The 18,790-nt window shown below is 32.4% G+C and overlaps 2 protein-coding genes across 2 annotated transcripts; one reads left to right on the forward strand and one right to left on the reverse strand.

Moving 5' to 3' along the window:
• Positions 1-849: 849 nt before the first annotated feature.
• Positions 850-13,964, reverse strand: LOC126969768 (probable dolichyl pyrophosphate Glc1Man9GlcNAc2 alpha-1,3-glucosyltransferase). Its single transcript, XM_050815327.1, has 8 exons — positions 13,636-13,964; positions 13,283-13,555; positions 13,055-13,202; positions 10,897-11,139; positions 9,096-9,201; positions 8,817-9,015; positions 5,500-5,586; positions 850-2,622 (listed from the first exon to the last, which is right to left on the reverse strand). The coding sequence occupies exons 1-8, from the start codon at positions 13,692-13,694 to the stop codon at positions 2,151-2,153; spliced, it is 1,587 nt and encodes a 528-aa protein (XP_050671284.1). The 5' UTR covers positions 13,695-13,964; the 3' UTR covers positions 850-2,150.
• Positions 13,965-18,188: 4,224 nt separating this feature from the next.
• On the forward strand, positions 18,189-18,727 carry LOC126969785 (transmembrane protein 60). Its single transcript, XM_050815349.1, has one exon. It carries the CDS (start codon positions 18,318-18,320, stop codon positions 18,723-18,725), a length of 408 nt encoding a protein of 135 aa, XP_050671306.1. The 5' UTR covers positions 18,189-18,317; the 3' UTR covers positions 18,726-18,727.
• The last annotated feature ends 63 nt before the right edge of the window (positions 18,728-18,790 follow it).

Raw genomic sequence — 18,790 nt, forward strand, 5'->3', positions numbered from 1 at the left:
TCATTAAAATTGGTTTGGTTAAGTTATGTTAGAACAGTTAAAACAACGCACGAGCCGAGCTTAGCGTGCCGCGGCAGCGGCGATAGATGTTTGTGGATTGATGAACATGAACAATAAACCCTTTTATAAATGTTTTCCTTTTATCTAAAAATAATTATTAATGAAGCCGTCTAATCTGTCATAGACTATTTTTTACATTTCATTTCACCGTTTTTCATACAATTTATGGCTGTATGGGCTTAAACTGCCTGTCCAAATATTTTACGAAGAAACCAAAATCATTTCATGACAGTTTCTAGCCTCCCGCCGCGATTTCATTAGTGTTTATTAAGTGATTTACCTGTTTTAGGTTACAATTTTTTTCGTTATTTTCTTTAAAACGGTGCATTACCTTGTAATAAGAACTTGGTATTGGTATCATTGTAATCGTGGACTAAAGCTCTATCAACTACATACAACAATTTTTTACATCCAAATTCGTGCTAAGGGATACTAAGTTTTAACCAATTTTATTAAGGAACTTTTATATTATGTTACTTGCTCCTACGGTATGCTTCATGGGCGAGTCCAACTCGCACTTGGCCGCTTTTTGGATATTGCTTAATTGAATAAAAAAAATGCGCAACAGTCGCACTGTTTCAGGAATTAGATCAAAAACAGTATTTTCAGACCAAAGTATTTATTTAATACTTTAGATACCATTAGCCTCTTGTATCATTTACCGAAAATGTAAGCTCCGAGTCTGAATAAATACCTCTAAAATCTAAATGAATCGTCCGTTATAACCAAAATAATAGTGTCGGAACCTCATACGTAACATCAAACGTAAGCCAAACAAAAATAAAACAATTATTTAAGTTGATTTAATTTTATTTAAAATTAACTACTTACTTACTCATGACTAAAATAAAATATCGACATTTCACAATAAATCTTACAAACGAGTCATTTACAAAAAAAGGAATGTCTGTTTCTTAGATTAATGATTGGTCTCCGCTGCGTTCCAACTAGATAGCGTAGGCATAGTCGTAAAGTGCGGCAACTAATAATAGGGTAAGTACAATATGTGACGTTGACGTGTCACAATGTCATATATATTCTGTCAAACTTTTGCTAATAATTGAAACTAAAATTGTGAAAATAATACTGCAAGAAATAAGAAAGACACTGGGACCACAGTAAATATATTGTAGTTAATTAATTTCAATGTAAAATAACACGAAGCGTATATAAGTACGGTATATAATTTGAAACATGCCGATTGTCTGTGAGTGTCACGATGCCACGCACACAAGCATCTTTACAAATAGCCAACAGACACTACAATATAAAAATTGCAGTAAAAAAAGCTATTGTTCTTAGGCAGTGCGGTATCTAGGTGTACCGCAGCGGAGACCACTCCTTAATCTAAGATCTGCTTTTAATTTCACTGAAATTGTATTAGTGCAATAATACCATAAACACAAATCACATTTTAAGACCATAAAGGGACAGTTGGAGTCTTTTCACTGATCCGATTAACCATTCCAACAGCAGGCTGTTAAATATTCTAAAGATATAAAAAATTTATGATATTTAGGTATCTAAACCGTAAACAAACATAATATGTAATCATAAGTGTATCTAAGACATAAACACTTATTTAACCTTTACGGATAATCATTACACTTAAATAAGCGGTCACTTATGGAATATTAAGTGCTATCACTGGTTAACTATATAAATGAGTTAAGTAGCTAATCCTCACCAACAAATCTATCTAAAGCCGGCAACGCTCCTGTAGTTCCTCTAGTGGTGCAAGAGAATGTGGGCGGCGGTGATCACTTAACACCAGGTGACCCGTACGGTCGTTTGTCCTTCTGTTCCATAAAAAATAAATAAATGCATAATGTAAAAGAGGCCAGGATTAATACTTTAGTGTGCGTGACAAGCTACGTCTTACACTCGCGATTTGTATAACACTTTGTGGTAGTGTGCGTGCATTGCCAACTAAATTTTATTCACAGCTGTCATAGTCTATCTAGATGTAAAAATGATATCATTCATTGACGATATACAATGTTATAACCACAATTTCATGCAATTCAATACATAACAGTTTCGATGTTTCACATCGGCCAGGCTTTCCGCGATGGCTCAATTTTTATTCATTATTTAACTTTTTGATACTCCATACTTCTAGGCGCCTTGAATATGGGAACACTACTTACATTAAATGTTAAAAAGTAATGATAGTACGACACCCAGAAATAGAATACCCCAAGAGAACAATAAACAGACGTCATCATCAGCGGTAAGAACGGCAAAGTCTTATCCAACCCTAACAACGAATGTATAACATTTTCATAAACACAGAGCATTAACAGTCCATAGAAATACAACATCTCGACACATGTCATCATGGGTACAATTATGACATCGCGTCTTCTAGTTTTTTTAGTCTTCGGAACTTCATAGAGACCTGGTATGTAGGAGAAGGCTACAGCGCAGTGTGTCAAGAGTAGGAGTATCTTTATAGGCGTCAGGTTTCTCTCGTACAAGAGGGGGAAAAGCGAGTAGTGGCCCACTGTTGTTGCGAATAAGAAGAGTTTTGCGTCATCCACGCCAAGTACTGATAGAAAACTGAAACATGATATAATAAATGTTTATTTTTATTAAATTCTATTAAAATCACCTCGACTATGGGCTGTACTTTTGCTAAACACATGTCAGATACAGTAATATTTTATGACAGTAGAATACATGCATGTAAACCACTGACCTGTATCAATACCACTGGACTGGTTGTTCCATGTGTTTGACAGCTAATTTTTGTGCCTATTTGAAGCGCCACTCGCGAGCGTCCAGTGAACTAATTTTGACGTATAATACAAATGTCTGCGAGAGAAACGTACAATACTTTAAACTATTTTTCATTTTGAATTAATTTCGGTCGTTTTCCGTGTTATTTTTACTTCAGGAATCAACGTATTAAAGTACACAATATTTTTTGTAGTTTTCCTATTGATGTTTGTTTAGCTGACGACAACCGTGTCGTCACTAGTTTTAGTACCGCAGACTCTCGCTACGTGGCCAGTAGCGGCAAAATGGATAATATTAAACAGGCACAAAAGCACTTTGACAGCCGCCAGTCCAGTGATAAATAGTAGAGGTCAGTGATGTAAACGCTCAAGTGTGGGTCGCTTTTCAGGAGCGCGGCGTCACGCAACACTTTATAGAAATAGAAGTATATTTCTTTAACATAGGGAGTCACAATAACAATAAATTGCAACAACATTTGGAAAACATCATGAAGCTACATCAGTTTTTTTTTTATGGAATAGGAGGACAAACTTGCGTAACTGGTGTTAAGTGACCACCGCCGCCCACATTCTCTTGCAACACCAGAGGAATTACAAGAGCGTTGCCGGCCCTTAAGGAAGGTGTACGCGCTTTTTTTTGAAGGTACCCATGTCGTATCGTCCCGGAAACACCGCACAAGGAAGCTCATTCCACAGCTTTGTAGAACGTGGAAGAAAGCTCCTTGAAAACCGCACTGTGAAGGACCGCCACACATCCAGATGGTGGGGATGATATCCTAACTTGTGGCGTGTCGTGCGAAGGTGGAATTCGGCGGCAGGAATCAGGTTAAACAGCTCTTCGGAACACTCCCCGTGATAAATGCGGTAGAAGACACACAATGAAGCGACGTCTCTACGCAACGCCAAGTGATCCAGCCGTTCACAGAGTACTGGGTCTCTGGGTGGGGACAATTCGAGCTGCTCTGCGTTGCAGTTAGTCAGTCAGTCAGTTCCTAAAGGGGCTTTCACATGGGGAGAAGAACTGATAAGAAACTGCCAGTCCATCTTTAAATCATATAACAAGCCTATTTATATAACATTATACAATTTTACGCGCCTGCGCAGAACCATGCATCATTATCCTCTATAATATAATCTACTACACTATAGTTAAAAATCATTTAATTGAATAATATCATTCGTTTTTTCGTATTTAATAATAGTTGCTGTATTTTAAATTTAGTTTATATAAAATTTAGTTTTTATTATTTTTGTTTAGAGTTATAAGTTTTTTATATTTTTATGTGGGTAGTTTATAAAGTAATTTAGATAGTAAGTAAACGAGGAAATTGTCATATGTTGATAATGTTTTAAGTACCTACTTGTAATTTAATTAAGTAATTAATTGCATGTCGAGTTAGCCCGTAAATGGGGTATACGATTTTAAATAATATAAGTAATTAATGTGTAAATATACCATAAGGTGTATTACCTTATTATTGTATACAACGTGGGCTTCCTATTAAATAAATCAATAAATAGTAAGCCTTCTTTGTCAAATTAGCTTTTATATACTTATATAAGTATTTTATTGTAAAATTGAATACATTCCAATAACTCTAGCTAACTTAATAAACGGCGCGCACAGTTTAGTTCTTTCTCCTCGAATGAATTAAACCACATTTTTTCTAAAATTCGGAAATATTTTATCTAACATTCATTATATTCATATACAGAAATGAAAAGAAAAAACTTAATTAAAATGATCTACTTATCGTATTTGAAATCGGAAACTATATAATTATTTCCATTAAAAGGCGTAATTGTATGACATTTAATGTTAATTTATATAACTTCAGAATTATGCTTCCATCAATATTTTCAATTATATTTTTTATAACATGAAATTGAAAAAATACGCCATTGCTCAGAGCGAGTAAAAGTATAACAACATAATACATAAACTTTTAACCTGATCTCTCTCCACTTGGTTCTTTTTATGAATTGTGACGTCATAGTACACGCGCACTTAACATGCCAATTAGAATTGACAATCGTCTAAACTTTTAAGTATCCGCGACGGATGGCTATATTCAACAATTCTTTCTAAATGATTGATTACTCGAGTGAATTTGGATTGTAGGTATATGTTAAAAATGTAAGAATCTCAATAAAAGTTTACCTGGTCTAAGAATCGTAATTCTAATATTTATTTCGGATTTTTTTCGGTATGTAATAATAATAATAATATTGACACACTTTTACACAAATTATCTTGCCCCAAACTTGGCATAGCCTATACTATAGATACTACAAGACAACGATATATTTAATACAATATACTTACTTAAACATTCATAAATTCACATCTATTTCACATCCATGACCATATTCATCATATAAATGTGTCAAAATCAAATTAAATGATTAAATTATATTAAAATGTACGCTATCAATGGCCAATCATAGCACTCACATGCTGCTAGACGACCATTGCTGCTCAATTGATATAAATGAAGCGAGGCCGATCAAATTTTTATGTTTTTCAATTTTAACCCAATGAAGCAACTTCAAGCACAAAATGCCTATATATCTCACGACTCTTACGTTTTGTGAACGGCGGGCGGATCACTGTCCCGAAATATACTAATTAGATATTGCTACCACCCGGAATTTCCATAAGACTATTCACTAATTTCTCTAAACTATGAAAACTCACCTTAATGGTATCAATACAAGTAATATCGCCTTCTCGTGAACATGCCACCCAAACATGAACGAACAGGTTGCACAAACAGTCAAGCATCTGCAATTTAATTTTACAATATGTAGGTTGCACAAACAGTCAAGTATCTGTAATTTAATTTTACAATATGTAGTTTGCACAAACAGTCAAGCATCTGTAATTTCATTTTACAATATGTAGGTTGCACAAACCGTCAAGCATCTGTAATTTAATTTTACAATATGTAGGTTGCACAAACCGTCAAGCATCTGTAATTTAATTTTACAATATGTAGGTTGCACAAACCGTCAAGCATCTGTAATTTAATTTTACAATATGTAGGTTGCACAAACTGTCAAGTATCTGTAATTTAATTTTACAATATGTAGGTTGCACAAACCGTCAAGCATCTGTAATTTAATTTTACAATATGTAGGTTGCACAAACTGTCAAGCATCTGTAATTTAATTTTACAATATGTAGGTTGCACAAACTGTCAAGCATCTGTAATTTAATTTTACAATATGTAGGTTGCACAAACCGTCAAGCATCTGTAATTTAATTTTACAATATGTAGGTTGCACAAACAGTCAAGCATCTGTAATTTAATTTTACAATATGTAGGTTACACAAACAGTCAAGCATCTGTAATTTAATTTTACAATATGTAGGTTGCACAAACCGTCAAGCATCTGTAATTTAATTTTACAATATGTAGGTTGCACAAACCGTCAAGCATCTGTAATTTAATTTTACAATATGTAGGTTGCCCAAACAGTCAAGCATCTGTAATTTACTTTTACAATATGTAGGTTGCACAAACTGTCAAGCATCTGTAATTTGCTTTTACAATATGTAGGTTGCACAAACTGTCAAGCATCTGTAATTTAATTATACAATATGTAGGTTGCACAAACTGTCGAGCATGTGTAATTTTATTTTACAATATGTAGGTTGCACAAACTGTCAAGCATCTGTAATTTAATTTTACAATATGTAGGTTGCACAAACTGTCAAGCATCTGTAATTTCATTTTACAATATGTAGGTTGCACAAACCGTCAAGCATCTGTAATTTAATTTTACAATATGCAGGTTGCACAAACTGTCAAGCATCTGTAATTTACTTTTACAATATGTAGGTTGCACGAACTGTCAAGCATCTGTAATTTACTTTTACATTATGTAGGTTGCACAAACTGTTAAGCATCTGTAATTTACTTTTACAATATGTAGGTTGCACGAACTGTCAAGCATCTGTAATTTACTTTTACATTATGTAGGTTGCACAAACTGTTAAGCATCTGTAATTTACTTTTACAATATGTAGGTTGCACAAACCGTCAAGCATCTGTAATTTAATTTTACAATATGTAGGTTGCACAAACTGTCAAGTATCTGTAATTTACTTTTACAATATGTAGGTTGCACAAGTCTAGTATTTGCCTCCTCCTCACTGACTCCTACTTGTCTCACGCTGATCCGTAGCCATTCCTTACTCGGAGGTGAGTAACGCCCACATAAGGATGATTAAAATTTTGTTTCATATGTATACATAATTTGCTTGTAAATTTCAATTATTTACTTTAATTTTTAGATATATTTTTTATGAATACGTTTTAGTAGCTCTACCGAGTCTTCAATTAACATCGCGGTTATCGCCGTTGTAGGACCGCACTATATATATTTAATCTGAGTAATTTATTTCAATTAGTGCACACAACAAAGTCACAATCGAAACATGATTAACAGAAATATATGTTTAAAGTATAAATACTCAAAAACAATCAAAGTAATAAACATACTGTTAAGTTTTTTTTAAAGAAGCCATTCAGTGAAGGCTGTATTTAGCTGTATCCTTTCAAACACAGAATTACTTTAACGAAATATTTCTGGTATGTTCCATGTCGGAATTATCTTGATTTTACCGCCACGTTTCTACATCTAGAATGCTGGATTTGATTTGTTCCTGTTTCGCCCTACACAAAAAATTATTTTCTCGACCCTGATTGTACGGACAGCATACAAAATATTTTAAAAATCTTATTTTTGATGATAAGTATTATTAATGAACTCAACAACTTAGTACTCAATACAAGAAATCAATTAATGGAAAAAGGAGCCTTTTAACTAATTAAAAGTTCACTAATTCAAAATGTAATATAAATTTAAAAACTATGTTAAAATAAAAAAATATATTTAGGTGATTTTATGTTGTCTATAATTAATGCAACTGATCTGTAATTATTATTTACTTTATATTTTAAAACTTAATAATTAATGTTAGTGATCTGTAATTATTATTTACTTTATATTTTAAAACTTAATAATTAATGTTAGTGATCTGTGATTATTATTTACTTTATATTTTAAAACCTAATAATTTATGTTACTGATCTGTGATTTTAATTGTGATTTTTTTACTTGTATAGCGGTCTATATTAGGATGATAAATTTAAATTGTTGATAGAATAGTTAATAGACCTATCTGTGATTCGAATTGTGATTTATTAATAAATATTCTTTATATTGTGATAATTATACAATCTTATTTATGCTTAAAATCCTAACTTTTATCTATCGCTTTCTCCACCTTCATCTTGATGCATGGACTTCGGAATCAAGATAATTTTACTAAGTACTTGGTCCGTTTATGATATTTTTGTGCCTAGTTTTATCGTTCTACTTTTGAGACAACCTAAGATAGCTGTGCCACAATCTGCAAGAACATAATATCCTGTAATACGTTTATGAACTCCTTTCATGCCATCGTTTGGTCTCGTGTAACCTATTGCTCTTACATATCTCTCTCTATACATCTATCTATCTAGAATATTGTTGTAATTCACATTTTTTTTCTGGCTGTACTAAAATAACATTTTAAAAAGTGAGACGAAACAGGAATATGGGACGAAAGCCCGGGGCGAAACAGGAATAAATCCTCGATTTACAAATCCTTGTGAAAATTCTATCTAGTCATGCTCCATGCTCAGATCGGGATCTACTGAATAATACACAGGTGATGAATACAAAGAATAATAGAGTGAGAGACATCAGGGATGTATGATCAATTACTACTAAATAATGAGGAGGTGGTTTTATTGATCGTTTTTTTATATTAGGGGAGACAAATGGGCATGTGAATTGTGACTGCCTATAGACATCTGCAATTTCATAGTGCAAGAATGGCCAGAGGCAATTGGTTTGTTAATACAGCAGCCAGCAGGTGATTCCATAAAGTGAATTGTACATATGATAAGCTTAAAACTTAATAAAACAAACATTAAATAATTTGTAATAATTATAGCCAACCTCACGAAACTCATATTGCGATATCTTCTGTCAGCTCCAAGGTGCCATAGTTTTACTAGAGCTGGCATCATCGAAAGTACGGTTAGCAAAAATGTGACATTTGGTTTGATCGTTGGCAACACAGCGTGTTCAAACTCCTGCACAAGACCGCCAGTCATTGATGCAACATTACGAGGGATTTTAATACCGAATGCTGCACCTAAAATAATTAATTTAATTTCTTGTGTGACAATTTGTTATTTAATCAATAATATATATTAATTAATTGTAAAAACTTACATAGATGCTGTAGAACTTTATCACAAAAATTATACAACGCCCAAAAATTAGGAGCCCAATAAGCATGGCACAATCCTCTCTTGAATGGAAATAGTCTGGAAAATAGCTGAAATATACAAAATGTTCATTATATTTTTTTTACCATTTATACTTTTTTATATCTCACGAGTGCCGAAAACACAACAGTATAATCTATATATATAAAAATGAATTGCTCTTCGTTAGTCTCGCTAAAACTCGAGAACGGCTGTACCGATTTGGCTAATTTTGGTCTTGAATTAGTTGTGGAAGTCCAGAGAAGGTTTAAAAGGTGAATAAATAGGAAAATGCTGCTAAATTAAATAAACACAGCAAATTTGTTTTTACTTTGATGTGTCCATACATAATTTCTATGAGAGAATTTATTGACGCACGGTTTGACAGTTCTGCTGTGAAACAATTTCATTACGACAGCAGGGTGAATGTTTTACGAAGTAATTTTTGATGTTATGATATATTATTGACAAATTCATATAAAAACATTATTTTATTTATTATATACAGAACAACGTCTATCGGGTCAGCTAGTTCTGTTAATAAATTATTATATTATGTCGCAGCTGTCAATAATATACTCCCTACTACTACTAGGTACCAATTACTTGTTATACAATAGTTGTTAAGTCGAGATTTCTTTACGCGGTACATCGATACATACTTTCGCAAATATTCGACATTCGAGGTGACTTCAGATTTCAGAACAATATTGTGCAGTCAAGTTATTATTTGATATTTTGCATAATAATGTTGCATGATAACAACATAATGATAATTTATATAGATTCGCGGATTCTTTCAATGTTCTATATAACCAATACTAGCGGCCCGCTCCGGCTTCGCACGGGTATAAAATATATAATAATAATAATAATATTGACACATTTTTACTCAAATTATCTTGCCCCAAGTTAAGCATATACAGCCTGTGGTATGGGTTACAAGACAATGATATATTTAATACAAATATATTTAATACTTACATAAACATACATAAATATATTTAAACATCCATGACTCGGAAACAAACATCTATATTCATCATATAAATGCAGCTAGAGGTGCCGGGATTCGAACCCGGAACCTCTAGCTATATATAGCCTATGTCATTCACAGAAAAAATGATTAAAATCGATTAAGTAGTTTTGATTTATTCGCCGCAAACGCTACGTCCCGCAATTTTTAAATCTGTTATATCTTCGAAAATATTCATTTAAATCATATGCTGTAAAGGGCCATATAGATCTATATTATATCAACAATGTATTTAAGGTATTTAAATAGATAAGGATTAATGCTGTATTGGTTAAAATCGCTTCGGAAATTAGCCATTATTTGTCGTAAAAAAATGTTATTGTGGGATATCCATAAGAGATAGACATATACTATAGCAGAGAATTCTCTAGACCTTTTCAATGTGTACAATACTTAGTACATTATTTTGATAAATCACGTAAGCGGAAAAATGAAACCTCAAAAATAACAGTATTTCTCCACTATTTAATGGGTGTTATTATACATATAAACCTTCCTCTTCAATCACTCTTATCTATTAAAAAAAACCGCATTAAAATCCGTTGCGTAGTTTAAAGATTTAAGCATACATAGGTATATAGTGACAGAGAAAGCGACTTTGTTTTATACTATGCAGTGATATTTACTACAGTAATAGTTACTTAAAACAAAAAAGGTGCTGTAGAATATTTATTATATCATACATAGAATTATTTAATATAAAATTTAATGAAAACTTTAAGGATCTTACCTGTGGTAACTGACGAATAAAGGGCCCAAAAGAAATACCAAAGACAGTGACTACAATGATAGCCAACTTAATGAAATTTGTGATGGAATATGAATTCCATGGAGTATGTACACCATCTACAGATGACACAGTAAAACAATATGCTCTCATTAAATATACAACATACACTGGAGCTATGTACAGAAATATATGCTTGAAGTTAAGCAAAACTGCAAACCAAAATGCTGACTTCAGGAAATTGCCCTGAAAATAAATTAATTTATTGTTTAGCAGCACATACAATAAATTAAATAGTTACACAATGCTAATCAAGTTTGTCAACTTTAAGCTCAAGCTAAAAGCACACATAAACTTTATTTTTAAAATGTTTGTGAGACATCAAATCATTATTTATTAATACAGTTTCACTCACAATTTATTGGTGTGGGTACCGATATGCGATACTGAATAACAGAATGGTCCGAAACTAGTCGGTACACACAGAAACTGTTGAACATTTGGCATTTTTAATGGGCAAGGACCCTTCAGCCTTCCCCAAGATATGACTAGGAGAGTAATGGCTGGTCCATGTGACATCCTTGTGAAGAAGCACTGCTTGACACATGACTTGTAGATCCTGTCGTCACTATGTTTTTGTTGATGGTTAAAAGTTTAAATGTATAGTATAACTCTTAAAAAGTATTTCACATATTGTTACATTGTTCATGTAATAATAACCCTTAGATAATTTACATGTCTAGATAAATTCTCTTGCTGTTAGACAAAACATGACAACAGGCTAGGTTTATTACTTTAGTGTGCATGACTTGTGATATATTAGTCACTTTGTTCTCGTCTGTGTGTTGCTGAAAATAGTGGTAAATAGTTTGCTGCAATCTTTCTAGACATAAATTTTCCAATATATAATATATAATACCTTTAGCTAAGTAGAGTATCTACTAGTCTGTTTTATATGCTTAAGTTTTTATTAACTTAAGTAACATTCTGGTATTTATGAGATAAATAATGCTCAAACTGTGAAAGATCATTTAAAACAAGGGCAATAATCATTTGCTCATTAAGACCGTGTTTCTACCAGAGATATTTGATGATCACATACATAGGAATAGCTAGGGATGTGTTTGTTAAGAACCAACAGAATCACTTCAGAACTGTTTCAAAGCTTGGCTTTGGCTTTGGCAATAGCCAATTGTAAGGCTGCTGTATATTTATATGATGAATATGGATGTTTGTTTCCGAGTCATGGATGTTTAAATGTATCTATGTATGTTTATATGAATTTATGTATGTTTAAGTATATTGTATTAAATATATCATTGTCTTGTAACCCATAACACAGTCTATATTATATGCTTAACTTGGGGCAAGATAATTTGTGTAAAAAGTGTGTCAATATTATATCATTAGATGACCCATCTGATTGTGTGAAATCAATCAAATCAAATGTTATTTACTCATTTAGATCATACAATGACTAAGAAACTAACATTTACCACCACTTTGGAAAAGCTACCAATAGAATTGCTAAAGCTTTGAAACAGTTCTGTTGGATCTTAACAAACACATCCCTAGCTATTCCTATGTATGTGATCATCAGAAATCTCTGGTAGAAACACGGTCTTACAGGATATTATGTTCTTGCAGATTGCGGCATAGCTATCTTAGGATGTCTCAAAAGTAGAACGATAAAACTTGGTAATGCTGTAAGTGCACATACTTTGCCATCACAAAACACTTAAAGCCTTACAAATACACTTGCTATATAGTTATATCTGAGAATAAACCTAGAATATGCAACATGTTTACATATAGATATTTTTCTTATGATTGGTTTCCGATGTATAATGTTTCCTGTGTTTAATTGCAAGGCTGCTTGACATTTGGAATCATCAACTTCACATTGACATAATTATTGTCAGTGATATACTCAAATATACAGGCACTACAATTGTGTTTGTCACATTGGGATATAAGATGTTATGTCTCATTTGCCCAGTAATATCACTAGCTATGGCGCCATTCACACGGAAACACAATAGTGCTTACACATAAATACTTCACAGCAGAAATAAGCCGGTTATTTTTTTTTTGTTTAGTGTAAGTTTAGTAAAACAATCTAATAACACATTTTCACATTAGTAATGTTTGCCATACTTACTGTTATCATATGTGAAACAGACAATAATAGCAATCCAAATAAAAATCCATTATACTGGAAATGGATGTGATCCACCATGATAAGCCCGGGATTGGAGACCAATAATACAAACACCAAAAGCTTTCCATTATCCAGTAAATCTGAGCACCTGATTTAAACTAGTTTTAGTGTGACATCAACAACACTAATTATTATAAAAGAAAAAAAATTATAAATATTTTTGGTCACCTTTTCACTGAATAAATATAGAAAAAGTCCAACATAATAACTGATAACCTTTGGAACAATACTGTCATGTCCGAGGCATAATTAAGATTTTCTACTCTCAACATTTCAGGATCAAAAAACTTTGCAACATGTGATATGCCTAATTCCAGCCAGGCAAAGAAAGGAGGATAATCCAACGTCCATTCAGATGTAGTATCAAAATACCATTGTTCAATAGATCTATTATGTGTTATAGCAAGCCAATTTCTATGCACTTCAAAATCTGTTGACCGGCTGAAAATTAAACAATAGTGTAATACTATGTAATCACCTAAGCATTTAATTGAGGATTATTATATCTAAAATCAACTTACTATAGAGGCATAAACAAAAATTTAATGCCCGTTACTATAAAAATTATTTGAGTTATCATTTTGAATTTAAAATCATAAGGTTTGATTTGATCGTTGAATTATCGCAAATTTTCTGTATGTTTCAACGACCTCATACGAACTTATCGATTTGAAAAAAATTGTGTTCCGAAATATTATTGTATTATTCAAAGCAGAGCATGAAAGCTATGAATTCTGCAAAACCCAATCCATTTAAACCTTAAGTTTTTATACGAGATTATTCACTATTTTAACCATACCAATATGAAACCAACATAACCTGTACTCTGTAGACGAAATAATAATATTTACAATTTTTTTTTCTTAATTAGGGGCAGCGTTAGCAACTTGAAGTGGATTGACTATCGTACCAGAGGAGTAAAAATTATCGTACATGGATCGAAATTATCGTATTTTTTAGGATAATGTCTATTATAGATAAATAAATCATATAAATTGTAATATTGATATGCATGCAAGTACTTCTTTCTTCACTTAATTTGAATAATTCCGTTTGTCAGAGCGAGTACAGACATATAATCATAATAATATAACGAAATAACTGCCAACTTTTCTACACGAAAATATACGATACATATGAAGTGTGAACATAATCGAAATATCGAACTTATATTCTCTTGTTCGCTTTGGTAGATGTTATACTAACCAATAAGAAAGCGTGTACAGCAGGCGCTGGATAAAGGTACAGTATCGGCAGTGGTGAAACTTAGTAGAGCGGATCGTAAGGACCAAAAGGAATAGAGAACTTGTATTTCCCGGTATTTTCCCAAGATTTTATTGGACAAAATAAAATCATGCTACTGCGATTTAGACTATCAACGCATGAGTGAAATAATATAAATTCTCAAATTTTGCATCATGATAGAAATTATCGTACAATCTGCGTACGATAATAATATGCTATCGTACATCGTACGTAGGCACAAAATTATCGTATGTGTACGATAATTATAGTACGGTTCCGAACGCTGATTAGGGGCAGGCTTGAAGCTATACTCCTACCCCATCTAAGTACTGAGCGCACCCGACGTTGCTTAGCTTCGGTGATCGGACGAGAACCGATGTATTCAACATGGTATGGACGTTGGCGAGGCTATACTCTATAAACCATACCGCCTAGTCTTTCGTTTTAAAACTTCTGAAAAGTTCCTGATTAAAAATACTCATGGAAATGTATTGAAGATATAAACAGTTGCTCCATGAGTACTTCTTGTACTGAGACCGAGTCTTGTATTCTATCACATTCTCCGCTGGCTGAATCCAATACAATCAAATTTCTCTATCGTCTCCCTTTTTTGTTTCATCGAGCTTCAAGTCACAACAATTCTAAAGATGTTTCACTTCAAAAAAGAATATTTGTCCGTATATCCCTAGCATTACTGTGTTTTGGTCTAAAGGTGGGCAAATGAGACTTGACAATTTATGTCTCAGCTTACAAGCGCAGTAGTGCCGCTCAGAATTTTTTCAATAATCCTGAACGGCACTGCATTGTAATGGGAAAGGTGTATCAATTTCCATCAGCTGAACGTCCTGCTCGTCCCTTATTTATATAAAAAAAAAATCCTTTAAATCGTAAATTTACTATGCATTTGATCATGTGATGAATCTTCAGCAAAGTGTTGTGCATAAGCTCACGATGGTTTCTGGTTTTTTTAAAAGAATAAAATCAATAAAATGACTCAAAGTAACTTGAATATTTGTGAAATGTGTACAGGTACATACTCCGTAGTGTACAAAAATGTGAAAGCATTGGTAACGAGATCATCAAGATCAAACCAAAAAAAAATGAAAAAAAAAATATTGACATTACATTTCACTTAATCATTGGTGAGGGGTTAGTATCCCCTCACCAATTATTAAATAAACCATGTAAGTCTAACGTCAGTGGGATAACATATCTATGATTTAAAGTAATAACGTGTATAAATTTGAAACCTTACGGAAACGAAAATTTTGGCAGTAGAAATAATAAACTCATTAAACTTGAAGCTGGTGGATGCGTGGAACGTTCGAGCCAATACTCCTTAATATTAACTTTTAGCGTACCATTGGTCCATATTATGTACCAATTTGACGAAATCCATACGACTTCTTTCGATTTTTCGCCTTCTATTATTATTAGGAATTTGCTATTTTCCTTTGAAATTATAATCAAATAAAAGTCTTTATCGGCCACCGCCGTTATAGTGAAATGCGCAGATTTTTTTTATGTTATTTTGCGAAGCTGAGCGGAGCTCCAACAGGTGATTCCAATTGATTTCTGTATTAAATTGTTTCTCGGCCATTTCTGGACCGATTTTTAAAAATTTTTGACCTCATAGAAACCATTCGAAATTTTCTAGGTTATTGTTGAGACAGAATTTTGAATTTCGAGTTGATTCAATTATTATGATTAAAAACAAACATGATTTACAAATTAATGTAAATTAGCTCGCGCTATTTATATTTATTTAAAAATTGAGCCGATTGGTCAAATCTTGTTTGATTGATTTTGTTTTGTTTTTGTAAACAGACTAAGTTTACCTCGCTTCTCTCAAATATGCGCCGCAGCGAAGTGGTACGACGGCATCTTAAGTAGTACCCAATATTTGGTAAGTTGTTATTTTTATACTACATCTGAACTTTAATCCCAAAACATTAGATAAATTATAACAGTATGATATATAGTTTTTGTTGATATATATTTGACTTGAAATAGCGTCCATTCAAAAATAAGGACTTTGGAGCGTCGTTTCTTTTGTCTGTTTTTTATTATTTATTTCAAAGTCTAGTCAAAATCAAATAAACTTTATTCAATAAGGATTAAACTAAGCGCTTTTGAATCCCACTACAATTTTTTTTTAAATTACTGAATTATTTAATTTTATGCTTAATTAATATGTTCGTAAAAAGTTGAGCTCGTGAGAAGGACATACAAGAAACTCAACAGCCACTCTTTTCAATCAAACATAATATGTTACAATGGCTTTACTATAAATAACAAATTAGTTTGTAAGGTGCTGCATCCAACATATGTTTAAATAATATAAATTATTTTATGAAAAGTAATAAAGAATTATTAAGAATATATAATATTTTGATTTACTCGTGTTAAGTGACAAATTATTCACCCTGACCTGAAAGGACAGGTTTATTTTATCTATATTCTGTGAATGTCTATCAATATTATAAGCAAATGAAGTGTCGTCTGCAAAAAGAACAATCTCACATTCTTTCGAGGCTAAAAATGGCAAATCATTCATGTAGACTAGGAATAAGAAAGGTCCCAGGAAAAAACCCTGAGCAACGCCCATCCGCATTACAGCTCCTGATAAATGTTCATGACTAATTACTGCTTTCTGGGTTCTGTTAGCTAATTATGAAGTAATAAGAGCAAGTGAGTTGCTTTCTATTCCATAATAATTGAGCTTACGGATAAGGATAGAATCATCTACGCAATCAAATGCTTTTGAAAAGTCACAGAATATTCCTACGACGTTAGACGACCTGATTTCTCCCAAGCATTAAGTATGTGTCGAATCAACGCCATGCTGGCATCAGATGTTGAACGATTTTTCGCAAAACCAAATTGCTTGGAATGTAAGATGTTATTACCAGAGAAATGGTTTAACAATTTTATTGATTTAATATTGTTTTCTGAAAAATTTTACTTATTGTAGGTAGAACAGAAACTGGTCTATAATTGTCAGCAATCAGTATCTTCCTTATCCCCTGACTTCGGAACTGGTACATTAATATTGTACTTTATGCAGTATCGCAATACGAGTATTTATTGAAGCACATAATTGGGGAGTATATAATCTTTCTTTGCCATATTAGCCACATTTATTATTAATTTATTTTGGAATATGTTGAAATATGTTTACTTTACTTGAAAAACTATGGTGAAATATATTTCAGTAGTTATGTTGTCTAAATATAGCATAGTTACATTTTATAACATACACAAGCGATCTCGCACTTCAAGGTCAATCAACGTCAAGGGATTCTTCTTAGTCATTCGGAATGAATATCTCAAATTATTACTTTGAAAGCATGAATATTTTGTTTTGTTTTAGAATGAAAATATAAAATTGACTATAAAACCATAACCAAAAATAAATAAAACCTTTTTTCTTTCATTGAATATACTCATTTATTCTGAAATATAACGACTTTGTGTCGTATGTGTAAAATAAAATATAAAACACAATATGAATAATTTATGCATGCTGTTATAGCTTGTTTCAATAGCTTTCAGAAATATTCACTGAAATTATCCTAACTATAAGCATTCTTTTGCTACACATAAAATAATACGCGTCGATAGACTTTCGTAAAGGTGAATAGAATGGGAAAAAAATAAGACATGAGGCTGTGTGGTCGAAGAAATTTTGCCTAGCCCGAACGGAAAATTTAAATAAAAAAAAATGTGAAAAAGAAATAGGTAAACTGACAAGTGACAAACTTGGCTGAATGCGCATATTGTGCGGTGCCAAATAAAACTGACAACCGTTTTTGTTGAACCGTGTTTAGATTCATTAATCATTGCATTGCATTTGCAATTAACATTATTGAAGAAAAACTAATCTTTATCGTAATATTTATAAATCTTATATTTGAGTTAAACTTAAATCGGCGCTTCCTTATTTAATGTAATAGTGATGGCTATTCTACATAGAGCACTTTTTACATGGTTTATTTTTCTGGTTTTCCTCATTCTTCTCTGCTTACGATTAGAATCCAGAACTCATTGGAATTGGTTTATAGTATTTATTCCGATGTGGGTTTATGATAGCATACTTTTAATATATGTCGTATTCCACATGGTATCACATTGCAGAAATGGTATCGAGAGATTTCGTGGCACAATAAATAAAAATGTGTGGTATATCGCAGCGATTGTTCTTAAAATGGCAGCTCAGATTGTAATTTGCATAAAATTAGAGTACACAAAAATTTATCTGCCAATATATGTTGTTATGACACCTTTATGGATGTTACTACCAGTGCTATGTGTGGAAGTTTTCATGCACTTAATAAAAAACTCCAGCAGAAGTAGTAGATATTAAGTCAAGAACCTGGTAATATGAGTCTTATGTATATATTGAATTATGAAGAACCATGTGACTGAGAT

The sequence above is a fragment of the Leptidea sinapis genome, chromosome 19, assembly GCF_905404315.1.
Source record: "Leptidea sinapis chromosome 19, ilLepSina1.1, whole genome shotgun sequence".
NCBI lineage: Eukaryota > Metazoa > Arthropoda > Insecta > Lepidoptera > Pieridae > Leptidea > Leptidea sinapis.